Here is a 27576-nt window from a genome sequence, read left to right on the forward strand (position 1 = left end):
TTCTTTCTGATCTGGGATCGACACATTTATTCCTTTTGTACTTATGGTTTGTAAACTACATAAAAGATCATTTAAAAAATGGAGTTTTTCGTCTCTGTTACGTAATAGTGAATCGATATTACATAGACAAGTGCTTGCCAATGGGATGTTCCATTTCCGGTTCAATTTTTGAAAAATCGTCAATATTTCTTCGGTAAATGGTTACAGAAAAATATCTGGTTTAGGTGCGGTAGAACACCATTTGGACGATTTCATTTTTACGGGTAAGAGGGGTCAGGGGATGGTCTGTAATTAAATGCATCATTTCATCTGCAAAGATTTTGGGGTTCCATTAGCAGTAGACAAAAATCGGATTCCAGTTACTTGTTTAGTGTTTTTTTGGATTAGAAATAGACTCTGTGCGCAAAACTACCAAGATTCCCAATGGCAAAGTGCAGTAGTTGGAAAGTGTTAAAAAATGTAGTTATGCTAGTAGATGGATCAAAAGTTAAGTTGAAGCAACATACAAAACAGGACTAGGTTAGTGGTCTGATAAAAGCAGCTATCACCTGGCCTCCACCACTCCAACAAATCGTTCACCTGAATGCTTACGTCTTGCTTATAGTTATGCTGAGTCTACAACTAGAGCCTATGTAGTGACTATTGAGTACTAGGAGTAGATGATGCAACTGATAGATTCATTGTTTCAAAAGCTCTGGAGGTTTGGCAATGAGGGTTCTTTATCGTGCAAACGCCTGTCGTTTTTTAAGGTCATATCCCAAAGAGCCGTGACTCTCACTTCTAAATGCCGAGTGTTTGGCGAAGGAACAATCACTTCCTATTTTAACGTTATGGCACGAGCAGGGCTCGAACTCACGACCTCCCGGTTACGAAGCGAACGCTCTACCAATGAGCTACCGCGACCAAGGAGATGTAGGAACTGTGTAGTACAGTCTCTATGATGCCAAATTACATACAGCAGCTTATACTTTGGCCTTTTAAGGGTTGGATGATTGTATATTGTTTAACGTCCCTTTCTGGAATTTTTCACTCATATGGTGACGTCACCATTGCCGATGTTTAGGCCTTCTGCTCGGCGTCATCATTGCCGGTGACGGGCTGTAAAATTTGGTCTATGCTCGGCCCTGACTGCCTTTGAGCAGGGAGAAATTTTTATCGTGCCACACCTGCTGTGATACGGGACCTTAGTTTTTCAGGTGTCATTCGGAAGACCGCCGCATTTAGTGGACTTTAACGACAAGCAAAGGGTATTGAGGACGGCTCCCCACGGGATTTTTAAAGGTTGGAGAATTTCCTTTATTTAAAGGCAACAGCCCGCACACCATTCTGGGAGTAGAGAATGTGAGCATACAGAATAATTAAATGACTGTGCTTCTAGGTGTTCAAAATCTGATCAGTTGGGGAAGGGAATCACAATGGTACTAAATTGTCATAGTTCATTTATTTGCCTAGTTAGGGTTATGACTAATTCTAAGCAAGAAAGACAAAATTTTAACGTACCTTTGGTTTGTCATTTTAGATGGAACCCGCTTACAAAATATCAATTCTCAGCAGGGGTCAATGATTTAGGCCAAATTAAAATTTTCTAGATTGTTGGATCGAATCAAGTATGACATTCAATTACTTTTGAGCATCTTCGTTGATACTACGCTGGTTTGGTCCTCTCTACTTTCCCGTATTTCCTGGAGACACTCCCATAATGTTAGAACTAGGGAACAAGCAGGAATAGACTGAATGTATGGGCAGCTAAACACGGGGGAAATTATCACCCATCCTGAATTCCTAGGTAAAGCTATACAACATTTTGATTCGGATGGGACTCGTTTATTTGATTATCTAATATTCCATTATCACCTGCATATGGTGTTTACATCTCTCAACTGATTCGGTATGCAAGAGCTTGTTCTGCGTATAGTCAGTTTTTAAATCGAGGTAAGCTACTGACAAACAAGTTGATGGTACAGGGGTTTCAACAGTCTCGATTGAAGTCAGCATTTCGCAAATTCTATGGTCGTTATAACGATCTAGTTCGTCAATACAACCTCGCATTGGGTCAAATGCTGTCTGGCGTGTTTCATAACGATTGTTAAGCCGTTTTTGGCACACTGATTTTGACTACGGATAACTCCGTTTACCTGATAAGGATATAGGGCTCACGGCGGGTGTGACCGGTCAACAGGGGATGCTTACTCCTCCTAGGCACCTGATCCCACCTCTGGTGTGTCCAGGGGTCCGTGTTTGCCCAACTATCTATTTTGTATTGCTTATAGGAGTTATGAGATTGATCACTGTTCGTTATCTTCACCTTTCATTTGGGAAATTATATTTATATATTTATACAACAAGGGGCAATTGGGTATTTTGCGGGTTGGGGTAAAAGTGAAGAATTCTCTTGGGTATTAATATCACATGGGGGAAGATTTTAAGCAGTGGCACAGTGGTCATTTATTATTTGAAGGTTCCCACCCCCACCATTTGGCGGTGGACAACCTCATAGAATTTTCTGCATGTGTGCATTCCTAAATGACAAAATCGTCACCACAGTATGTACTGATTGTGTCGGTAGCTTGACTGTGATTACCTAGCATGCCGTTACGGACGACACAAAAATGTTGGTTGTTGTTGGGGGTGATCCCTGTTGTTCGGCGACCCGGTCGTTGTTGGTTGTAAATGTTGTTTTTGACCACTGTGGCCATTATCTGCCAAACAATAAATTGTAAAACGCTTACATATTCTGTTTCATCTCAAGAATCCATGAGAGAAGTATATCGTACAATTACCTATATAAGTTCAGGTTTTGGAATTGCTGAAATAATGATATAATGCAGTCTTTGATAACCAATTACATCGATCAAATCACTCACAGTTTGTTTGCTGGTCTGGAAGTGCAGGGACGATAACCCAGACTAATGTACACACAATGGCGCCCAAAGCTTTTGAGGGAGATATTCAAACTCACAAAACGTCCTTTTTTATAGTATGACAAGAAAATCAGATATTGCCAACTATTGTTGCATGACAATTGTATTATCTATTTTTTGAGACATTAAGACTCAGAGGTATATGAAAACTATTTTCAGTTACAAAATATAATGGAAGACTCTTTATGAACATGAAATAACATTCATTTCGATGTCCATGGATTTATTTTGAAAACACAACGGTAATGGTCTCCTAAACATTGTTGCTAAACTATCGGTTTCTGAAATAATGAATCTACAAATTGTGTTTTATTAATATTCAATTTATAATTCAACACTAGTGATTGTCCGGAGGCAAATTTCAGGTAGTATTCTGAAGCTTTCCTGCTTCCTCTACGTCTTTCAATGCTTTTAGTGACTGAAAAAATAAGAATAAATCAATTATCACGACAACCACAAATTACAACATTACAACAATACTGGTATCCATCGTCATTATGTCATCTAGAAATGATTTGGTATAATAATGAGAGGAGCATTGACTCGATAGAAATATTCGAGGGTAGTGTTAGAGAGTAAAAAAAACCCTGCAATTTGCCACCAAAAAAAAAAAACAACAACCACAAAACAAAAACCTTACATACCCAAGCCACGAGACTGGATGCTGCCTTACTGACATTTCTGGCTTTTTCAAGTGTCACGTCACCAATTAAATCTTTGGCTTTCCTTGCTGATGCAGAGTCACATTTATCTGCCTGGAAATTCTTTAACTGATTCTGTAACGAGTCTTTGTTGCTGACTAGATTCTTTTTTATAAAACTCCAGCTCTGAAATCAAGATGTCGTGAAATATTTGAACTGATTACTAGCTGATGTTATGAATCTTATGTGTAAACAATAATTTGAATTTTTAAGCAGAACAATTTTGAAACGGAGTCATCACCGGTAAACATAAATGTTTGTTATCAACGAACATTAAACGTCCTTGACATACTTGTAGCATAAAACCTTATACTGACTGAAATTTATTTCAATCTAACGCTAATTCTAAATGATGAAATACAATATATTGTGATGATTTCACCCCATATCGATCGGGTTTTTTTTTTTATTTTTTGTATTATTGTTGTACATACGTTATCAATAGTTCTCATATGATTAAGGAATTGACTTGCTGCTATATTATTGAATATCTTACTTGAATATTGCTCTACGGGTGAATTTTCACACGTGTTTAAGGATGTATGCTACACCAGAGAAATTTGATGTAGATGAAAAGTGGAGGATATGTACAACAATATTTTGAAGTTGAAAAATTTCAAATTTACTTTACTTTCTCAAAAAATACAGTTTTAGTAGAAGGTAATCTGAAAAAAAATTAAAACCCCTGCTGGACTCGAACCTGCGACCTACAGTTCAGCATTCGGTATTCTAACCTACTGAGCTACTCGGCTAGGTATTTAAATAGAAAAGGAAAAGTCAAATATTGCTGATATCGATTTTTTCATCCATGTTTTTAAAAGAAGTCAGCCATAATGACGATGTAGAGTACTACCTTAAACATTACAGCTACTTTCACTTTGATATGAAAGGTTTACCATTGTACATACGATGTGTATTGATGATTATTTTTTTATTGCAAATGTTTTAATGTTCAATCCTAACACTTTATTGTTGCATTATGTAAGGACGAGATTCGACGTTATTTGAGTATAGAATTCTGTGTTGAGAGTTTCTGTGTCAAGCGCGTGTCATGTACAGATTTCGGTGTTTTTCTGTATTTTTCTATGATTTGCTCGTGCGGAATATAGAATTCAGTATTTTTGATTATTATATACTTTCAATTTCATCTCTTCTTTTTTCTTTAAAAGTTTGCGGGCATATATCACACGATATATGCCCGAAAACATTCCGGCCCGCAAACATTACGTCACAATCAAATTTCTACGCCGTTAATTTTCAAATTTTTCGTGTTTTTCATCTTTTACTCAGTTAAACCGATAAAGTTATTGTTAAAAATAAAATTATTGTTAGTTTCTAAATGAAATTGAAAGTATATAATAAAAAGGTTATAGACTTTGTATGGGAAATATGACGATCTCGTTTTTTGTCGCAAGCTCGGTCCGTCTACGCGCCAAAAAACTCGGTCGTCATATTTTCCCATACAAAGTCTATAACCTATAAGTATAAAAGGCTGTACTTGCGCAGACTCGCGCTCTTTTGGTTCTCTCTCTATTTGGAAGCGACGTAAGTCGTCTGTTTGTTTTATTATTATCATTTGGGCAAGAATAGGATTTATTTCTGAAAGAAGTTATATTTTAATTTAATTATTTTTGAGTCTGCTCTATTTTTCTATTGTTTTGGGTAACTTTAGAAATCATTTGGATTTATATTTGTGTTTTAGAGTAACTTAGTTATTAATTTGATTTTTATAAGTGTAATAGATTTATCTTAGGGAATGTTTTGGGGGAATTCTTCTTTGGGAATTAATAATTGATTTATTGCTTATCTAGAGTATAGTAATGCAACTTGTGACAGATTCACAATTTAACTTGTGATTTAGATTCAATTTAGTATTGAATGCAGCATAGGGTTGTTTTCTTATTTGAGATTGAAGTTTGATATTTATCTAAGGCTTATGGTAGGGTATTTCTCAAGAGTGATTGTCCTCCGAGAAATCTACAGATTAAAGATTCTAGTTATAGCACATTTTTACTTGTGAGTAAGCTATTGTTTTCATTATGAGTAACTCACGAGAGTGAATACCCCTTGATATGAGTATTTCGTTCATTATTCATATCTGATTTTGTCCCGAGTTATTCCCCTTGAATGTGTTTTCGGAGGATGAATTATGGAATTGTTTTAAGTAGGATTTTCGTGCGCAAGTCGATCTCGTCATCTCGTTTATTAACTCGTTTGTCATCCGCTTTTCTTTTAACTGGCTATTGTGAATATTGCATTGATTGTTTAGCTTCAACGCGAAAGAGTGAAGTCCTCTGGTGCGTTAACTTCATGTTGCTTATGTTGATTATCTTTGAAATGAATAAACAATGACTTTTTAATTTGAGTATTATTTCTGACTTGTTAAGACACTGTTAAGGCGTGTCGCTTAGTCACTACCCAGGTTTAAGTATAGGTTGAGTAGGGCAGATGGGTATTTAGTATTTATTTTCCCTTGCTGTTGGGGGACATCCAGCTGGTGGCAGCGCTACTGTGGGGAGGACTTGCCCATCACAATATATATGTGTGTGTGTGTGTGTGTGTGTGTGTGTGTGTGTGTGTGCTATAACTAGAATCTTTAATCTGTAGATTTCTCGGAGTGACCTACCATAAGCCTTAGATAAATATCAAACTTCAATCTCAAATAAGAAAACAACCCTATGCTCTATATATACGACCCTGTTGGTTATTTAAAACTCAAATTTTCAACGCAACCCGCGTCTCTATCAAGAGACATATATTATATAAACAAATAACACGAAAAAATGATAAGTATCAATAATGTACATTGGTAACAAGAGTGATACACTGTCGTACTGAGTGTTGTACTGAGTGTTGTACTGAGTGTTGTACTGAGTGTTGTACTAAGTGATACAAATGGTGTAGATTATTGATACTTGTCGTTTTTTCGTGTTATTTGTCTATGTAATATATGTCTCTTGATAAAGACGCGGGTTTCGTCGAAAATTTGAGTTTTAGATATCCAACAGTGTCGTGGCCTTTTCAGTGCTTTTATAAATTTCTTTACTGGCCTTGTATCTTCTCAGATCCGACACTTTAAGAAAGTAGTATATATATATATATATATATATATATATATATATATATATATATATATATATATATATAATTTTCGACGCAACCCGCGTCTTTATCAAGAGACATATACCGGTATTACGTAATATATATGTATAAGCAATATCAACATGCCTGTATGATCTTCATTTTCTTTTTCTTATTTACCTTGGCCTCGGCAGCAGGGTAGCCTAGTAGTAGAAAGGCTGCTTCTAGCGTGTCCTTCACTAATTGAGGTGGACTATTGAGCGCGCTTATCTCAATAAGGTCCCCTTTTGTCACGGTATCCATGATCTTGTATGTTTACGTTAAAAAAAGTCCAACAGTCCTGAATTTAAAAACACTCCACTATTGTTCACAATATTCAATAAATCCCCTCGATTAGTTGATGGTGGCGGGTCCGTAAAAAAGATCTTCTAAATTATCTATTATCGATACGTACGTGTATATTTCTTTTATATAGCCATGTGGTGTAAATATATGTCTATACATACCACTTATGATTTAAAGGGAAATCCTAATATTGCATGTGTAATCAGTGAATCACTCTACCTGACCAATTCCATAACACTTATAAGATTAGTGTTAAACCTATTTAAGATTAATGATTTGTCGTTTCATGCTACCTGTATTAATACCCCACCCCCACCCCCAGTAAATCTGAAGGCGAAATCTTGGTATTATTGACATTGTATGGCCATTTGATTCATTACACTTTACACACGTGAACCACTGTTCAATATTTTATAAAATTCCTTAACAAAGTTACCTCGGCGACGTTGAAGGTGCTGAAGTTATCAACGTTTTGGCGGTGGAGCTCGCTTCGGAAAAAGGAGACCCGGTGTGGTAGCATAGAATTTCCCCCGGAAAAACGGGCCAGGGATAGACATCCCCCCCCCCCCCCCCGGGAAGATGGGCCGAGCATAGAATTTCCCCATGGCCCAATTTCCCCCTAGGAAAAACCGTCCCAGTATAAAATTTCCCCCTAAATGACAGTACGCTCCCCCTTCTTACATTTCAGCTATGTATGCGTTTCCAGTTCTATTACTAGAATTCTCTTGCTTATCTAGACCCAGGATTTTTTTTGGGGGGGGGGGGGGGGGCAGGGTCTTGTGTATCACAATCATCATCTTATGGGGTTTTTTTTAAAAAGGAAATTATTCAAATCATGTAATGGTATATCAAAATTCATTCAGACATCTCAAGTATATACCGTTATTTACTAGTATCTAACATTTGAAATAGTGAAGTTGGGAAAAAGTTAATGATTTTTTTATTTAAAATTTCGAATTTGAATAAACAGAAAAATTAAACTACTTTTATATATACAGTGCATCTATTTTACTTTTCCGATATTTTAATTGTATATCTTTTAGTCGCCTACTTACGAAAATCCTACTGATTGATCATCATTAAAGTCTTTTGGGAAGCCTAATGGATTTATTTAACGCCCAAGGGGAAACTCTATATTGACTTTTAACATAGAGGGAAATTATATGTTGGGACGCATTTTCCCTCTAAAGGGGAAAATCTATCCCGGACCCGTTTTTTTTTGGGGGGGGGGGCGAAAGTCCATGCTACAACACGGGGTTCGATTCCCAATCCCTGTGTTGTGTCAAAACCATAGACATGGTCAAAACATAGGCAGTGACTGTTCCTTTGCCAAGTGCGCAGCATTAGAAAGTTAAATTCACGGATCTTTCGGATATGATCTTAAAATAGAGGTCCAGTAGATGATGGTGCAATAAAGAACTCTCACTATTACGTCTTGACATGAGGTACAAAACCACTCTCTCTTAGGACGATCCAAGCATTTCGTTTTGTCAGGAGCGGACGGGCTACGGGAACATTGAGTCATTTAATATTTAAAAGTAATAGGAATGATAACAGCAATATTTAATGGGTTCAAGCATTGAGCAAACTAAGTTTCCAGTTCAATTCTTCAGTTGAAATATGTAATCGATATGCTACTTTTTCAGAGTGTTTAAATGCCGCTACAATACATTGGTACAGTATCACACACGTATGTATACACAGTAATAAGCATGACATCATGTTCAGAATCGAAGTTTGTGTTTTTAGAAATGTAAACAGTGACAGTATAAGGTCTTATTCATGTGGGATTTCTAAATCCAACCTCTCTGACGGGACTAACCGTTCGGGGACTTATTATCTATTGGACAGAAATGAGTTTTATGTGGGATTTCTAAATCCAATCTCACTGACGGGACTAACCGTTCGGGGACTTATTATTTATTGGACAGAAATAAGTACATGATTAATTCTTTTTATGGAAACTACACTATTATTTTCCCCTTTAAATAAAGGCTGTTTCTGGAATATATGATGATAGTAAGAAAATGTCTATGCGTTCTCTATTAAATTTCTCTATATCAATTTGTAGATTTAGAAAAGATTGGGGTAGGACATTTGAAATAGTTCCAAGAGGGGTAGAAAGTTTAAAATATGGAGCACTAAATACTCATTCATTTTGTCAGTTAAAGCTTATTCAAATAGTTTTAAAACCTCCTCTTGCTTCTGGAGACAAAAGTCACTACATCAAAAAATATTTCAATGAGGGAATAAAGTGTTATTTTACAACGCCATTGATTCCACTGAAAATATGGTTCCCTGTATAATTCAAGCTACCCACTCCCCAAACCCCATTTTAGCATCAAATATCACAAGTGTATGTAAGAAGAGTGACGTAACTTCACAAAGCACATGTTTCATAATTGAAGAAAATATGTGCACAACTGGCGCCTATCTTCTGATTTTCCGAATGATGACAAGAATCCAGCTGTGTGTAACTAATTTTAGAAAACCCCACTATTGTCTACTTGCTGCATGGCGAAACATAGCTAGCTCGAACGTTCCTGGAGGCCAGTAATTATGCTCATTTAGTTTTCAGTATGTTTTGCTCAAATGCAATTCGCCTTGGATTCTTTTTAGCTCACCTGAGCTGAAAGCTTACGTGAGCTATTCTGATCACCCATCATTCGTCTGTTCGTCTGTCTGTAAACTTTTCACATTTTCATCTTCTTCAAGTTTGTTCAAACCATGGTTCCTTATTGTAGGTTGGGGCCACAATAGGGGATCAAAGTTTTACATGTGAGTACATAGAGAAAATCTTTAAAAATCTTCTCAAAAACCACTGGGTCATAAAAGTTTACATTTACTTGAAAGCTTCCTAACATAACCTTGAGAGGGTAGGGTAGGGGGCACAATAGGGGATCAAAGATTTACAAGCGAATGTATAGGGAACATCTTTAAAAATCTTCTCAAGAACCACTGAGCCAGAAAGGTTTATATTTACATGAACACTTCCTGACATGGTGCAAATTCAAGTTTGTTCAAATCATGACCCCCGAGGGTAGGGTGGAGCCACAATAGGGAATCAAGGTTTAGGTCAAGGTTACACCTATTATGGCTAAAGTGGCGGCTATTGTAAAGTTCCCGATTCCTACAAACCGGAAAGAGTTAATGAGATTTTAGGGGCATGACAGGCAACAGAAAATTTTGTCAAAATTTTTCTTCAGCAGTTGTTCCACTTACCAACTTATTGCAAAGAGGGCTAAATTTGTATGGACAAAGGACTCTGACAAATCATTTTGTAAACATGAATAGTCCAGTTCTTTCAGCTCCAGACTTTTCTAAGCAATTTAAGCTTACAGTAGATTCAGCCTACTTTGTTACGCTTGTATTCGCCAGTCATAGGTCACAGAGTTCACCGCATGAAGGATTATATAGTGCCTTGTTTTGTTCAATCACCATAATAGATACATAATACGACTGAAAAAGTTTTAATTGTTTTTCACTAGAATGGGAGATAGAGGAGTTGAGTAGTAATGGGTTTTATTTTTTGGTTGTTGTTTTTTTTTTTTTTTTTTTTGTTTTTTTTTTTTTTACTTTAAATGATCTTTGGAACTATCCTGACATGAGAGGATCTGCTGAGGATTCCGAAATATACAAGCAAACCCCATCCCCGAGTAGCTTAGTCAGACTGGAGTTCTTTCTGATGTCAACTTGGACAATGGCAATTTATCCAGCATGGTAGCATTTTGTATTACAAATGAAAAACAAGTGACACTGAAAACCTTAATTGTTCTAACAGCCAATCAAAAACCAGTTGTAATGAAATTCGAATCACACACGGGGACATTCTCTACCCAGAGTTCCGTGCGCTCCTCGCACTACATGTGAAGCTTGCGTAACGCTCCCTTTGGTGAAAGAATGACACGGGGGTGCTTGTTCATCCTCAATTCTGGTGTGTCCAGGGGTCCGTGTTTGCCGTATACTATTAATTTGGTATTCTTTGTGGGATTTATGAGATTGATCACTGTTTGTTATCTTCGTTGTCCAAAAGCACCAACACTTCTTCAGGACCACAAAAGAAACATTTGTACCAGGTATGGTGACTTGAGATACAACCGTTCATTTTTCTCGATCAGTCAAGAGCTATGGCATCCATACTGAAATTTTGATCACTGGAAAAATTAAAATGTACTCGTTTACAGACGGATGGTACAAACTGGTCTTCGATAAAGTGCGCTAATCATTCTAGAGGTCAACATTAGGACAATACATGTTCACCATAAGTTAAAAGGGTAAACTTTAACAGGTATTTGTTAATATATCTATAAAGATATCATTAAGGCAAAATAATACCGTGTGCAACGTAAACTATTTGACTTTGTCCCAGATAGGAATAAGTGGTTAAAATGAATTTCTTACCCCAATTCATAAAATGATGTCCGTAATAGCTCCAAGTGACTAAAAAATGTTAAAACCGTCTGTACTTTCACTATCACAACCATTATGGCTAATGAAAGGACCCATAACGATTTAGAGACTCAAATACTATTATTTATCAATATTGAATCATTATAGTACATAAATTATGCTAATAACAAATCTTTATAAATATACAAATGTCTTATTATGTCTATTTTTATCTAAACTGTGATAAGTGAAAGTACAGACGGTTTTACAATTTTCAATCAAAACTCCATTTACCTGATCAAGATATAGGGCTCACAACGGGTGTAACCGGTCGACAGGGGATGCTTACTCCTCTTAGGCACCTGATCATACAGGGGATTGTGTTTGCCCAACTCTTTATTCTTTATTGGTTATAGGAGTTATGAGATTGATCACTGTTCATTGTCTTCATCTTCATAGGAGTTAAAAGATTGATCACTGTTCGTTATCTTCACCTTTACAGGAGTTATGAGATTGATCATTGTTAGTTACCTTCACCTTTATAGGAGTTATGAGATTGGTCACTGTTCGTTATCTTCACCTTTACAGGAGTTATGAAATTGATCATTGTTAGTTATCTTCACCTTTATAGGAGTTATGAGATTGATCACTGTTCGTTATCTTCACCTTTATAGGAGTTATAAGATTGATCACTGTTAGTATTCTCCACCTTTATAGGAGTTATGAGATTGATCACTGTTCGTTATCTTCACCTTCACAGGAGTTATGAGATTGATCATTGTTCGTTATCTTCACCTTTATAGATCTGTAAGAGTTATGAGATCGATCACTGTTCGTTATCTTCACCTTTATAAGAGTTATGAGATTGATCATTGTTCGTTATCTTCACCTTTATAAGAGTTATGAGATTGATCATTGTTCGTTATCTTCACCTTCACAGGAGTTATGAGATTGACCATTGTTCGTTATCTTCACCTTTATAGGAGTTATGAGATTGGTCACTGTTCGTTATCTTCACCTTTATAGGAGTTATGAGATTGATCACTATGATTTGTCTTGATATCAAACTATTATATAAAACAACATAAAAATATATGAATGTATATCAAACTTTATTTTACAATTCCCTTTTGAATAAAACTGTGATAACACCCCCTCAGAGTTTCCAGAGGTACATTACGCTATCCGTTTCACCGTTCTTGTATTGGGGTTGTATAGCAAAATTTCTTCATCCAAATCTTCTCGTCTCAGAAGCATTACAAGCTTTCTTTGCTTGTAGGCATTTCGGAAACTGAAAATATTATGATTTTTATTTACTCATTTATGTCAGTAACTATAAACTAGTTCTTCAGACACAGAACATTTACATGTAAATGTATATCATTCCTTGAAATGAGATATAATACTCACACATAATAGTTGATATGCCGAGGACTCTTTTCCTCAGACACATCATTGGCGGTGTCCTTTCGATTTTGGATGTACTCTACACAGTTAACATAAAAAATCAACTATGAAATCTACATCGAGAAAGATAAACACAATTTTAGGTCCATCAGTGCCAACATTTTCCTACCTTTCATCTGCGAAAGACCTTTCTTTAGGATGAAAATGAAGCTGGTGATGGAGGATTTAGTTGCTTTTAATACTGCTGGTAAGGCAGTACAAGCTATGATTACCAATGATAGAATTCCCATCTCCACAGCCATCTGTCAAAATGTTTTATGAAAATTCAGAGACCCCTATGTTGATATGCAATGTAGATGAAGACAAAAACCGACAAGTTACCTCAGCTATATGTTTGTAAGTTATAAGAATAAATTCAGTATGTTTATTATTGTCTGTAATAATCGTATAACTCACGAAGTACATTTCCTCTCTCCCGGGACACGGTGCCGGCTTCTCCATTACACCGATCCACACTGCCAAGTTCTCAGTGAAACTTAGAGTCCTCTCTTGGCTGTATAAACGACAATAAATATAATTAATGATTTTAAACACTATTCAATGTAGATAAACTAAAAAAGATCAAAAATAGTCTGGTAACCTTTCAGTGGCGGATCTAGAATAGTCTGCAGAGTTTACACCCCCTACACTATGATTGGAAAATATCACCCCGATTATTTAGTAGTATGTAGAGGAACGAGGAAATGATATTTGGACTACCCCCCCCTCTCTCTCTCTCTCTCTCTCTCTCTCTCTCTCTCTCTCTCTCTCTCTCTCTCTCTCTCTCAGGGGGACTGTTTGACTCACCAGCAGAAGAACTCTTGGTGTTTGGCTGTGATAACAGACATTCCAATCACCAAAGCTAGGCCTATAATGGCTAGTTGTTTCTTTGTCCAGTTAGCCATGAAGATTGTGATACTTCTAACTATAAGCGAAACACAGATCACAAAACAAAGATCACTAGGCTGTGTTTGTTTATGACCTCACAATACAATGATGACTGTTACGTCATTTAGCTGTTACATTCTTATTATGACGTCATTGGATTGAAATCCCATCTGTGTCGGAATCAAACAGTAAAAATATGCTAAGAAAACCACACTTTTTAATGTAAGTGTTCTGGAATTTATAGAAACCCCCCCCCCCCTCACTTTTCAACTTATGTCATGCTGACGATACTACCGTTTATGCGAGCACAGCTACATACAATGCCTACATGGTTGTTTTTTTTGTTTTGTTTTTTGTAATTTGTAATGCTCATGCTTTGATCACAGTTTTTCTCAATATTAAAGTAGGTCCAAATGGCATACTGAAAAATTGAAGAAAAATCAACTTTGATGTTATTCATGAAATCATATGCCATTTTATCTGTCAGGTTTCACAGAAACTGGTAGTAAAATATTTTTATACAGCACTTAAATCCATACTTCAAAGATGATTTTTAGCTGCAAAATGTCCGTTACCATTTGGTAATATCAACATACTCGTTAAAATCAATTAGTCAAAACTAATTTATGTCATGTTTATCTTATTTCTTGGTTATACAATTCGATAAATTTAATGTTTTGAATACACGATATGACGAAGATTTTGGATAATATATACAACGACATTTATGAGCAAATGTGCGAGGAAAATTCAATAAAAAGAAATCGCATCAATTCATATTAATGCAACACAATTGGAAAAGAGAAATCAAAATTAGATATCATTTTCAATGTTTATTTCGATACTGTAGAACTTCTTGAACCAGAAAATAATTTCAAGTCCCAAGTAGAGTGTCAAATTTATCTACGTTGAGATTTTACAACAAAGGCCAATGGTCACGGACATTTCAGTATTTTGGACCCGATATCAATTTTGCAAGATACGCCTCACTGTCTATTTCCTTTAATCTTTCTATGTATGCCTTTTGAATCTCAGATAGGGATTTTCTCATGCTTTTCTGTTGAATGGTTCAATTCTGAAAATAAATGTCCGTTACCATCATTTAAAATATTCGTTACCATTGCTCTATAGGGGATAGGCGTATACCAACAAAAATAAATTCTATGTAACACTTCTGTCAAAAACACCGATATACACTGTATAGCTATTTTCCCAGTAATTCACTAATATAGAATGGTACAGTTTCAATATCAGGCGTGAAAAATACCAAAATTTCATTATCATTGCAAAAGGGTAAGAATCATATATGGTTGAATCCTTGTTAGATTGCAATAAAAATGTGTGTACCTTTACTTTTATTTTAAAGATCAGATACATTGGTACACAAAACAAAATTTTACTGCTTTTTAAAAAATATACGGAACTATTTTAGGTAGGGCTTTCATATTTTGTATAAAGACTTAAGACCTTGTACACAATTGTGTTTAATATTATGACATTGGAGTTTGAACTACGTTTTAAAAAAAAAATCCTTGACCTATTCAATGTGTCATTAAAGTACAAACTACTGTGAAAACTGAACAATCTAGTGATCATTGCACTGAGTTCTGATAATACTGATAATACATGTAATAACCACAGTCGTAATTTCGCCTTCACATATCTGTTAAACATAAACACATATTAGATATTCATAAAAAGGCATCTAATAGACTAAACATCTAAATAAGCAATCTCTAATACAAATTTATTTTTCTTTTATTCGCCCTGTTATTGAATATGTTAATTTTGTTTGGGACAACTGTACAAGAAGAAAATCCAATTTACTAGAGAAAGTTCAGGTTTCTGCCACAAGAATAATTACTGGAATGAGAGTAAATTCTTTCAGATCAGCACTATATAATGAATTAGGCTGGGATATCTAATCAAACAGACGAAAAGTTCATAAACTTATTTTATTTTACAAAATAGTACATGGCTCCCCAATATCCTCAAGAACTTTTGACACCACCATGAAATTTATATCAATTGAGAAACTATGGTAATCTTAAATTCATTCTTCCTCAAGTTAGGACCTCATCATATATGAATAGCTTAATTTGTACCTTCAATAATTAAACTATGGAATGACCTACCTGCCCATATTAGAAATCTTCCTACTCTTACATCATTTAAAACTGCTATAAAAATATGTACTACAATAAACCAAATAAACTGTTCAATCATGGTAAACGTAATGCAAACATTTTGCATTGCCAATTGAGAAATAATGCTAGTAATCAAAATTTTGACTTACAAGTCAATTTCTACGAGATGATACTAATTGTGATTTGTGTGGTCACCCTAATGAAAATGCTTATAATTTTTTCTTTGAATGTGTTCGCTTCTCCGTACAAAGAATTACTCTGTTAGAGTCAAAAGATGCAATGCAACTACAAGTTCCCATATCATTAATGTCATTGCTGAGTGGTGATGAGATTCTTGAGTTCAAAGTTAACATAAAGATTTTTGAATAATTTTATGTTCAGAAATACATTTTAGAAAGCAAAATATTTCAGAAATGTATTCAATACATGCGAGTTTGTTATGTATGTCTGTTCTTATCCTGTTGAGTCGGTACTCTCAATTTTTTTCTCTACTGCTCTGTTGTACTTATTTGTTTTTCTTTCACTATTTTTATTTGATTTCATTTTTTTGTCGTTTAGTTCCCATTAACCTTCCTATTATGTTAGCCTATTATTCATATCTAGAAATCACACTCCTTATATAATCATTATATTTGGAATCCTATCCTTTTACTTCATATCTATATTGTAATTTCTTGTGTGCATAATTATGTGGATGGCTTATATAGGCGTTGCCTGCTGCCTAATCCTTGTTATGTTATTTTTTTGTTGTTGAAAACACCGTAAAACGTTAAGAGCGATAATTTTTTCTCTTTTTTTCCTTTCTTTTTCTTTTTAAAACATACATTACACAATTACGCAAGGAATACGTTTATGAATTCACAGAGATATCTTTTTCACAATATTTTATTAATATTGAAACTGACACATCTAAGTACATTAAATATTCGTAAATGAATACCAATAACCATATTGCACACGTTAAGATTTCACATGTAAAAATATTCCTCGTACTGCCTCTGTAATAGGAATATATCCTGGATTGTATACATTTCATGGGAAATAAAAACAGAATGTCAGACGTATCAGAAAAAGCAGTCGACACATAGAACATACTAATATCCAGCATTTGAAATAATACTAAAATTTGATTCTTTAAAAATATTGGCAACCTGCATGTCAAAATAAAAATATATTGCATATTGATATGCATTTGAAAATAGGTCACATGTCAGCATAAATTATCTTGCCAATCGGAACACCTCGCCCTTTACTCCGTTACTTTTTATGAAGTAAAGGGCGAGGGGTTCCGATTGATAGGGGCAGACATATTACATAAAGATGTGAGTGATTGTTTCCCGATGTAGTCTGAGCACCGCGTTCTATGTTCTGTCATCATTAAGTCCTGTGTCGCTTTTTCATTAACAAAGTAAAAGTATCTTTGAAGAACAGCACTGGTAACCAAAATGAAAATTCTATGGAAGTATCTGCTGAAGATTTTCTGCTGCCTAAACGCCATTCAATGCATTTAATGTCTGAAAAATAAAAAAGAACGACTTAGACCAACAACAACAAAATGTTAATTAGTATTTTATCATCATAAGGATTGAAGTAAGTTCTATAAGTTTCATTGATATTCTCATAATTTATTTCAAGCTTTTCCTTACGGAGAACTGGTTTGGTCTCTTCTAATTCGATTCGCAACCCTCTACTACGAGTTCATCGTCGCAATTATATATGAAAATGTTTGTTTTAATTTCATTAACACAAAACAACAGTTAATTGGCTATAAGTATAATCATACCGAGACAATATACGAAACTTTCCAGGAAACAAAAAATCTAATAAGGATAACGTCATGACTTAATACGGAGGGTTGCAAACTGGACTACTAGAAATCAAGCCAGTTTGATATAGGAAGAACCGTAACGTGTATTATACATACCCAAGCCACGAAATGAGATGCCACCAAACTGACGCTTTTCGCCTGGGCAATTGTTACGTCACCAATTAATTCTTTGGCTTTCTTTGCTGATGCTGGGTCACATTTCTCTGCCTGGAAATTCTTTAACTGATTCAGAATGGAATTGTCGTCGGTGGACCTCTTTCCCAGCTCCTTTCGTATCAATTTCCAATCCTGATGTTTAAGATAACTTTGAATATGAGTTTTGGGTATTTTGAAATCATTAGTTATGTAGGTCTTATTACTGTTTTTTATCTACATTTTTTCATCTTAGTATGTAAAACACCACTGGTAGTTTGATTTAAAAAAATGATACGATTTTTCAATATTTAAATTCCTGGTTTGAAATCTGATTTTGCCATAATAAAAATGCATAATGAGGTTTCAACAGTCTCGTCATTTCGCAAATTCTGTGGTCGTTATTATGATCTTATTTGCAAATACAACCTCTCATTAGGTCGAATACTGTCTGATGTGTTTCATACTGTTTGTTAGGCAGTACTTTTACAAACTGATTTTGACTACGGATTACTCCGTTTACCTGACCAAGGCATACATGTAGAGCTAACGACGGCTGTGACCTGTCGATAGGGGATGCCTACTTCTCCTAGGCACCTGATCCCATTATATCCCATTCATGCAATATAAATTTGTATCGTTTAGTACCTTTATTCAATGTATTTTGTAAATACCCACAGCAGGCAGACATATTACATGTATATTCGTATGTACTGTAGCATGTACATGTATATTACATACACATGTTAGCAGACCTGTTACATAGTCCTTGGTGTACATGATATAACAAGTATTTTTATCCGACTCAATCGACGTTTTCAATCGAAGTGTTTATATTTATCACCAAAAAAAAAAAAAATTAAAAAAAAAATTCAAGAGCCATTTCATTTTCCATAATTCATTTGAATAGGAAGACATCGAACAGCGCCTTCGAAAATATGATTGCGTTCTACTCATCAATTTTTGGCAAATACACGCATTATTTTCCTCACTCTAATTAACACAAGATTCTGCCGCAAAATGTCTATGAACACGATAAAGTTACATGTAAATGCATAATGTATTTTCCATAGCATGCCAGTTTTTAATAGTCTTCGATCTCAATTAGTATTTTTATATAAAAAGTTAGAATTATAACTTTTAGAAAAATATTCTAGAAGAATCAGGGGACTGTAAATCCTATAAGGTCGATGACGTTGTTCCGAAAAAGCGACCGTCATAGTAAACAATGCAATATTGTAACGTTATTTTCTCAATATCAGCAACAAATAAATGGTACATGTTATATATGAATGAAACGAAAAAATTATCACCTTTCTACCAGCAAAATATGGTCGGCTTTTGAAGCGCGGCCAATTTTGGCCAATAATGTCCGTTATCCTTTTCTAAATGTGTTTCATGTATAAAAATAAAGAATTAATCTCAAGCCTTTCTTTTTTTCTCTCTCTTTTTTTTTTGAAATGGAATTTTACTGTCCAATTTTAATACTAAACCAAATTACCAGTGATGTGTTACAAAACAGACTATAGGTTACATGTCATTATTTTCCTTTGTTCTTTGACACCCTTACCTGTGCACCATTCCCGTCTAGCTAAGACCAGTCACCCGTACAAATTTCAGAATTTTAGCTAAGTGGGAAGACACCCAATATACACATACGTGTTGCATGATAAGCTTATCTAAATCGAGATATGTAGATCACTGAAAATACTTAATTTTAATGTTCAACGATATTGGAATCAAGTTTAAAGATCCAAATCTAGGAGTCCATTTCCCCATACTTGATTATGAAATTGTCCTTATCCTTAACAAATCTCTAATTTCATATCAATTTCTCGTAAGATTTGATTCCTTTATCATCATTTCGACTTTTAATTGTGCTTACCGTCGCTTGAGCTGAAGAGTAACCTAGTAGTAAAAATATGGCCCCCAGTGCGTCCTTCACAAGCTGAGGCGGAGCACTGAGCGTCCTAATCTCGTCAATGTTTTGTTTTGTAATGGTATCCATTGTGTTGTGTGTTTCCGTGAAATATGTAAAACTTTCCTGAAATTCAAAACATCATCTTTTCAACATCATCATCAAACTGGGGGTGTGGGGTGTTCATTAGCAGGAAACACTCACACAGAGGGACAGTGTCAGTCATGTGATACATTGCCCCCTTCTTTGGAGTTTTGGACATAATGTGACAGTTTTCTTATATATTATATTAATTTCAGTCAAATGCCCAGGTGTTTCTAATAGAATTCCAACTTCGAATAATTTTGAAATTGGATACTGAAGATTTAGAGTTAGTATAAGTATATTTTCATATTCTATGGAAAAACGAAAATTAAACATTGTCCTTTACAAAATTGTGAAGGGTGCTCTCTCAGAATCTAACGGACGTACAGTCAGAAACAAGAATGGGCGATAAGTTAAGATGAGGACTGAGTATGAATTAGAATACAGTGACATGTCGAACGCCCTTTTTTCTTTTTCTTCAAGTAGTTTCTTTCAGGTTGTTTTACTTTTGCGACTACTAGCTATATATATATATATATATATATATATATATATATATATATATATATATATTAAAAAAAAAATTGTGTATTTTGCGCACTTCTTTCGTCATCTACTTTTCCATTCTTAGTACGTCTAAAATTTTAGGAAGAATTTTTACTTAACCAAACACTTGTTTATATGATCAGGCTTGATGTGTAAATTTACATGGATCAATATATCTTTGTGCTCTTCTTGTGTGAGCAAAATCATGGTACAGTGTAGTTCGGAACACTAAATACAAAACAGAGTATTTCATGTACTTACCTTGCCTTTGATAAGTCCTGTTGCTGAAGCACTTTAAAGTTCTCTGTTCGCCAGAGTGGTGTTTAAATCTTTATATACAAATCTCGCATGGAGAATTGAGTCATTTGGAAATTCTAAAACCCTGTGTGGCAAATGTGATTAACGCTGCGATGATACTTTTGGAAATATTGAAGAAAATTTAGAACATGATTAACTCACTTCATGGAAAGTACGATATTTCTTTCTCAATGTTCAAATCATGAAGGAACCTTTTCAAATAAATAATTATCAGTGGTGCAATATTACAACATTGCGATCGTTTGAATTTGGACTACGAAAGTTTAAATAAAATCGACTTACCATTGATAATAAAAACTTCCCAGAATATCTCATATTACATGTAGCTTTCATGACAACAGCAGAGTTTATTTAATCTCAGGAAAAAATCGACACTTTTACTTTTCGAACATCAATCGAAGAATGCACAATTCTTGACGTCATTTAATCATTTAATGATAATGAATCGTGATAGAAGTTGCATTCCTTTACTTCCTTTGACAATGGAGCCAATATGTGTATGTATATTATCTTTATTTATATGTATATATATATATATATATATATATATATATATATATATATATATATATATATATATATACTTTGGACGAATAGGACATGTCCTAATTCGCCCCACACTGATTGGCAAGCCTAAAACTAAAAAACATGTAGTCTGTGGTGTAAATTCGTTTGTGGATTTAGTGCTAGGTTTATTTGTTGGTTGTTTTAATATTCTTTGTTACTATTAAAAATGGACTTTTGCGAGAACGACTGACTTTCACAGTCAACGGCTGACTTGGACATTTAAACCTGCGTATGGTATGTAAGCACAATATCGTTAAATTTATGTAATATCGACTTGTTAACATTTATACAGGGAACTTCTACTGCATCGCTATTGAGCTAGATTGGGGGGGGGGTGTCTCTTGATCACGCAAAAGCAAAGGCGGGCGTGTTCAAACCACTGCACGTTACAAAATTGTGGCAGGGTAGTGACTGATGTTTGGTGGGATACCTGCTTGAGATAGAGTATCTCTGGGACTTTGTGTCCATGTACGGACGACGGTGGTTGTCGTCGTGAAGGGCGGATGTCTTTGCCGAAGAAGTGCCAAACAATCGGAGATGATCCACACTAAGCTTCGGAACGAAGCTTTCCCGACCGTAGGAAGTGTAGCGAACAGTATGTAAGGAATCTCTACTGCTTCGCTAGAGAGCCACATGTAGCGTTTCTAGTGATATGGTAGTATTTCTCTAAGCAACGGTAAGCGTGTTCAGATCACTGTACGTTACAATGAAAGGTGAAGATAACGAACAGTGATCAATCTCATAACTCCTACAAGCAATACAAAATAGATAGTTGGGCAAACACGGACCCATGGACACACCAGAGGTGGGATCAGGTGCCTAGAAGGAGTAAGCATCCCCTGTCGACTGGTCACACCCGCCGTGAACCCTATGAGGTTATAAGGAAGATGCTTTAACTTTGATCAATATTTGCTCCATCCTTAAGGCTCCGGGGGTGCAGGATTGATTGGATATTGTTTAACGTCCCTCTCGAGAATGTTTCACTCATATGGAGACGTCACCACTGCCGGTGAACGGCTGCAAAATTTAGGCCTATGCTCGGCGCTTATGGCCTTTCAGCAGGAGGAATCTTTATCGTGCCACATCTGCTGTGACACGGGGCCTCGGTTTTTGCGGTCTTGTCCGAAGGACCGCCCAATTTAGTCGCCTTCTACGACAAGCAAGGGGTACTGAGGACCTATTCTAACCCGGATCCCCACGGGAGCAGGGGTGCAGGAGGAATATGTGGCGATATTAAGTTACATAGACTTTACTGTTCCAAAAACAATACGAAAATGGAAATGAACCGGGACAACTCGGTACTCTTTGGACAACTAACATTTCTGTACAATGCATAGGTTCTTCACTTATCCATGTATGTACAGATATGTCACGAAAAGGTTTCCGTATTTTATGCTTGTGTCAAAGTCAGCCGTTGACTGTAAAAGTCAGCCCTTCTCGCAAAAGTCCATTAGCCATATTATGTAAACCTTTTCGTTTGTCCTGAATCCTGAAGAAGGGACAAGGAAAATTTGACAATCTGGTTGTTCGTGTCGTCATTGGTCATTTAAGTGCTAGAGAGAGAGAGAGAGAGAGAGAGAGAGAGAGAGAGAGAGAGAGCGACCAAGTTTCATATTCTTTTCATTTTTTATTTACACGTGGAGTTCACACAACGAAAGTTATGATGGTATATGAATGTACAATTTCAAAATATTCTTTGCTTAGCGTTCGTTCCGAACTATTCAATCGGAACATCACTCGGCCTATTCTGGAGTTTATTCTCCGGAATAGGCCGAGTGATGTTCCGATTGCTGAACTATTAACATCATAAGCTGTGGTTTCCCTTCAAATCAAAAGCACTAATTCAGTCGCTGATGTTCAGGTTGGTCTCAAGTCATTTGATTTTACCCACTGTTGTAAAAATTATATCTGAAGTCCACCGCTAACTTTCACCTGCTCTATCATGGACTTCGTCTGAAAGAGAACATGAAGCGACACGTTGAATATGTTATTCTTTGTAATAAAGTATGGACTTTGTATACATATCATATTATAACATTATTATTGTATTTAATCAGGATTCCATCTACTGACTTGTCTCAATTTGAATATAAAATGTGCAGGCTCAATATCCCCTTTTATTCATTCATACTTTATTTCCTTCCTTAGGAGATTATAAAGAAAATGCATTTGTAAACATCGATATAATTACAAACACATACAAAGAAGAAAAACTATGTACAAAGTATTATTAAAATAGAAGAGAAAAGGATATTCCTAGTTTGTAATGCAACCGTGAGAAGGTCCGGATTTTAAGGATGAATGATACATCATCATAATGGCTGACTTTCTTTTGAAAAAAATATGAATATCAGCAATGCATGCATATTCCTTTTAACTGAGTAGGTCAGTATATTAATGTGTTGACTGTAGTTCGTACGTTCGAGTCTGGTCGGGGTTTTTAATTATTTTAAGATTACTTTCTGCTAAAACTAAGGTAAATTTGAAACTTTTCATTTTCAAAATATTATTGTACATATCCAAAACAGAGTCCTCTAGTATGTTATTCCTCCTTAAGAGGCGGAGTGAAACTGGCCAAAGCGTTGTGGGGAGAGTGGTTTTCTTGATGGGGCGGTCTCTCTACCTAAAATACGTGTTTGTCAACTACTCCAGCCTCAGATCAATGAGACTACCACTTCAACTTAAGCATACCATAAAGGATCGCAAAAGAAAAGAAAAATTACATTTCCAATGTTTTTGCCTTTGATATTTCTACAAATTAAATTGTAATGATAGCCATTTCCACATGAATACGTTGTACATGTAGCTGTGAACAAATGCGCGTAGGAATACATATAAAGATACAATACGTTTATTCTCAGCTGGTATTTCTGACAGAAATGAAAGTAGAGTGTAAATATAAGAAATAAATCTTATTTTTGAAAATATACATGAAGTTATGAACTGCATTGCTTCTCACCGGCAAACTTTTCATGAAGCGCTAATGAAATTTATTTCCTAAATTTACTACTTGGATAATTCCTGTTTCAGTGTTAGATAATGACCAACCCATTCGTATATTTTGGCAGCGTGGAGATTTTTGTTCCTGATGATTTCCAGAGTATAGGGGGCTATCATATCTGCAGACTTCTGGGCCTTTTTCGGGGAGCAGTAAAGGGGATCGAAGCGGGACACCTTCGTCATAACGGATTTGTCCCCAGACCTCGACATAATCGTCTGACATTTATTCCAACCCTGAAAAAAGATATCGATATTTGCAATAGATAGCGGGTGACATTCTTTACCACATTACACGTTGACCTCGATATATTGACTGTTTGTCTTACGTTTACGTCATCGGGTGGGTAGTCCAGCAGTAATAAGAAAGCCGTCAACACATCCTCGATACCTGCAGGAGGTGTGATAAGGCGTCGTATCTCCGCAATTGTCTTCTGCTCCATGTGTGTACTTCCACCTATACACTGTCATTTTTAAAATTGTGAGCGCTTGGTCGAGGGTAATATGTTAATCTAGCTCAAGCATTTAATAACCTTGTTAATCCATTAATCAATATTTTTAAACTACAAATGTACATAACATCGTATATCATGCTTGCTTTCATATTATGGTGGCATGTTTCTGTCATCACTTTTCAGAAAATTACGTCGACTTGTCAGATAATTATGTGGACTTGTCAGATGATTGTGTCGACTTGTCAGATGATTATGTCGACTTGTCAGATGATTGTGTCGACTTGTCAGATGATTATGTGGACTTGTCAGATGATTATGTGGACTTGTCAGATGATTATGTGGACTTGTCAGATGATTGTGTCGACTTGTCAGATGATTATGTCGACTTGTCATTTCTACATATTTTAATTCTGATATGTTAATGCCATTTCCTGACAGTATCTGAAAAGTCAACATCGTGATCTTTTAAATTTTACGCGCATCAATTAAATCATTGCTCTTATCAATGTGGTGAAGTTATTGCGCGCAAAATTTAATTTGGAGCTCGGTATAAATGATCTCTTTCAATCAATGGAAGATGATTACTAACAACGATTTAATATAAAGAATTAATGCATGCATCAGTTATTTTAAAGACAGCAACGATTCAATCAAAGAGAGCATTAAATCAATGGTGGATATGTTGAATTAGCGACATCTTTAATTAGACCGTTGTTCTCTCTAAAAGAATTATTACGCACACCAATTGAATTAATGATATCATTAATTCAGTTGAAGAGAGCAATAATTGAATTATTTCGTGCATTAGGGACCGGTCAATATTTATTGAGGGGTTGGGCCGGTGCATTCCATATTTCCATTTATAAAAAAAAACAAAAAAAAACCATGTCCTATCTTCGAAAAATACCAAAAAATTCGCTGTCCTGTATCAAATGTGTAATTAAAAAGTGTGTGTCCTATCTAATAAATAATTATTTATATGTATGATTAAACAACATTTTTACTTCATTTTAAAAAAATTATATATATATGTATGATTAAACAACATTTTTACTTCATTTTAAAAATCTCTGGAGTTCTTCAAAATCATCACTTAAAATTTGTCTCCATTGTTATATCAGCTGAGAGATTCAAGCTCCTGAGAAACTTTTGTTTACTTTGTCATGTTTGTTCGGTAATTTGTCTAGTGAAGTTGCAAATCTCATTATTTTCATCTTATTTTTTTCTTGTTATCAAATTGTTTAAGCGCTTAATTTTGCATATTTTTAAATTACTGTTTTAATGAATTGTCTCATATACTGTAAATATTTTTCACATCTCGGTATTCTTTATGAAAGGTAAAGATAACGAACAGTAATCAATCTCATAACTTTTATAAGCAATACAAAATAGAGAGTTGGGCAAACACCGACCCTTGGATACACCAGAAGTGGGATCAGGTGCCTAGGAGGAGTAAGAATCCCCTGTCGACCGGTCACACCATCCGTGAGACCTATATCTTGATCAGGTAAACGGAGTTATCCGTAGTCAAAATCAGTGTGCCAAGAACGACCTAACACTCGGTATGAAGCAATTCAGACAGCATTTGACCCAATAATAGGTTGTAATGTCACCCTTAAGATGTGTTTAGTTTTAATTTTGTTAATTTTAATTACATGTTTTAATATTAAAAATTTTCAAAGGTCCAGTATTTTATTGCAAATAGTATCTAGTACATACAACTTGGACATGAAGTAAAGCATGCACACAATTCAGTATTATTGTTTAAACGATAGTTGAATTAAAAGTTTGAAATACTTTATATTTTTTGTTCATTGCTACATTTGCAAAAATATAGCTGTCCTATCAGTGTTGAAAATAAAAAAGTTGAGTCCTATCAGTATGTAAGTCAAAATAAATGTGTGTCCTATTGCATTTTGCACTGATCCCAACCCCCAAATAAATATTGACCGGTCCCTTAATTGAATTGATGTGCGCTACAATTCAATTGAAGAGAGCAATAATTCAACTATTGCGCGCATTAATTAAATTGACACGTGCATTAATTGAATAATTACTCTCTTCAGTTGAATGGTAGCGCACATATCACCAATTCATTTAAAGAGAGCAGAAATTCAATTATAGCGCTCATAAATTCAGCAGAATAATTAATGCTATCAAGAAATCAATTAATGTGCGCAATAATTCAGATTTGAAGATATAAAATTAATTATTTGGTAGATATCTTTAATTGAATTGTTGCGCGCATCAAATGAATGGATGATATCTTCAATTATTTGAGTATATGTTAATTTGTCGCTCCATAGATATATTGCACTTGAATACTTCCTGAGGACTTTAGATCTATCAGAAGGTTTGCCTTTCCATGATGAGGTTTACTCCTGTGGATTTCTATAGCTACACTGACGTACACTATACAGACGCCAAATTTCATCAGATTTCACTGAGCAATGCAAATTCTGTATACATATATGTACTTCTGTTTTGACTTATTTCCCAGTGCATCCGTAAAAGACATGACCTGATAAGTGTTGTCAGGGAGTCCTATGATGAATAGAAGACGAGATCAGCCGTGGGTATCCGAGGATGCTGGTATAAATGTAGCATGTACAAAACCTATACATTGCTTCCAGAAATTATTGATCATTAAAATTTGTCAACAATTTAGTTACATGTTTAAAATGAACGTTTTAATAAAATTAATCTTTCACTTACTTTTACTTTTCGTTCGACAGAGAAATTCAATATTCAATATTTTTAATTCCATCATGTTTTGAAACCCACGGGGTTATAACTTATAGATCGCATTTCAA

At 35.2% G+C, this 27576-nt stretch overlaps 3 protein-coding genes across 4 annotated transcripts; all 3 read right to left on the reverse strand.

The window, feature by feature from the left end:
- Positions 1 to 3098: 3098 nt before the first annotated feature.
- On the reverse strand, positions 3099 to 7313 carry LOC125670167 (cytoplasmic dynein 2 heavy chain 1-like). Of its 2 annotated transcripts, none has more exons than XM_048905169.2 (3): positions 6884 to 7313; positions 3566 to 3748; positions 3099 to 3339 (listed from the first exon to the last, which is right to left on the reverse strand). In XM_048905169.2, the coding sequence occupies exons 1-3, from the start codon at positions 7004 to 7006 to the stop codon at positions 3283 to 3285; spliced, it is 363 nt and encodes a 120-aa protein (XP_048761126.2). In that variant the 5' UTR covers positions 7007 to 7313; the 3' UTR covers positions 3099 to 3282. The 2 variants fall into 2 exon arrangements, with proteins under 2 accessions (XP_048761126.2, XP_056017163.1); XM_056161188.1 differs by having other exon boundaries at positions 6851 to 7224.
- Positions 7314 to 16785: 9472 nt separating this feature from the next.
- Positions 16786 to 20826, reverse strand: LOC125671978 (cytoplasmic dynein 2 heavy chain 1-like). The gene is made up of 4 exons (XM_048908021.2): positions 20688 to 20826; positions 19764 to 19922; positions 17843 to 18034; positions 16786 to 17432 (listed from the first exon to the last, which is right to left on the reverse strand). The coding sequence occupies exons 2-4, from the start codon at positions 19884 to 19886 to the stop codon at positions 17406 to 17408; spliced, it is 342 nt and encodes a 113-aa protein (XP_048763978.1). The 5' UTR covers positions 19887 to 19922; positions 20688 to 20826; the 3' UTR covers positions 16786 to 17405.
- A 2105-nt stretch (positions 20827 to 22931) lies between these two features.
- On the reverse strand, positions 22932 to 25673 carry LOC125671981 (uncharacterized). Its single transcript, XM_048908026.2, has 3 exons — positions 24638 to 25673; positions 24360 to 24545; positions 22932 to 23264 (listed from the first exon to the last, which is right to left on the reverse strand). The coding sequence occupies exons 1-3, from the start codon at positions 24749 to 24751 to the stop codon at positions 23214 to 23216; spliced, it is 351 nt and encodes a 116-aa protein (XP_048763983.1). The 5' UTR covers positions 24752 to 25673; the 3' UTR covers positions 22932 to 23213.
- Between the last annotated feature and the right edge of the window lie 1903 nt (positions 25674 to 27576).

Source organism: Ostrea edulis, chromosome 4 (assembly GCF_947568905.1).
Source record: "Ostrea edulis chromosome 4, xbOstEdul1.1, whole genome shotgun sequence".
Taxonomy (NCBI): Eukaryota; Metazoa; Mollusca; class Bivalvia; order Ostreida; family Ostreidae; genus Ostrea; species Ostrea edulis.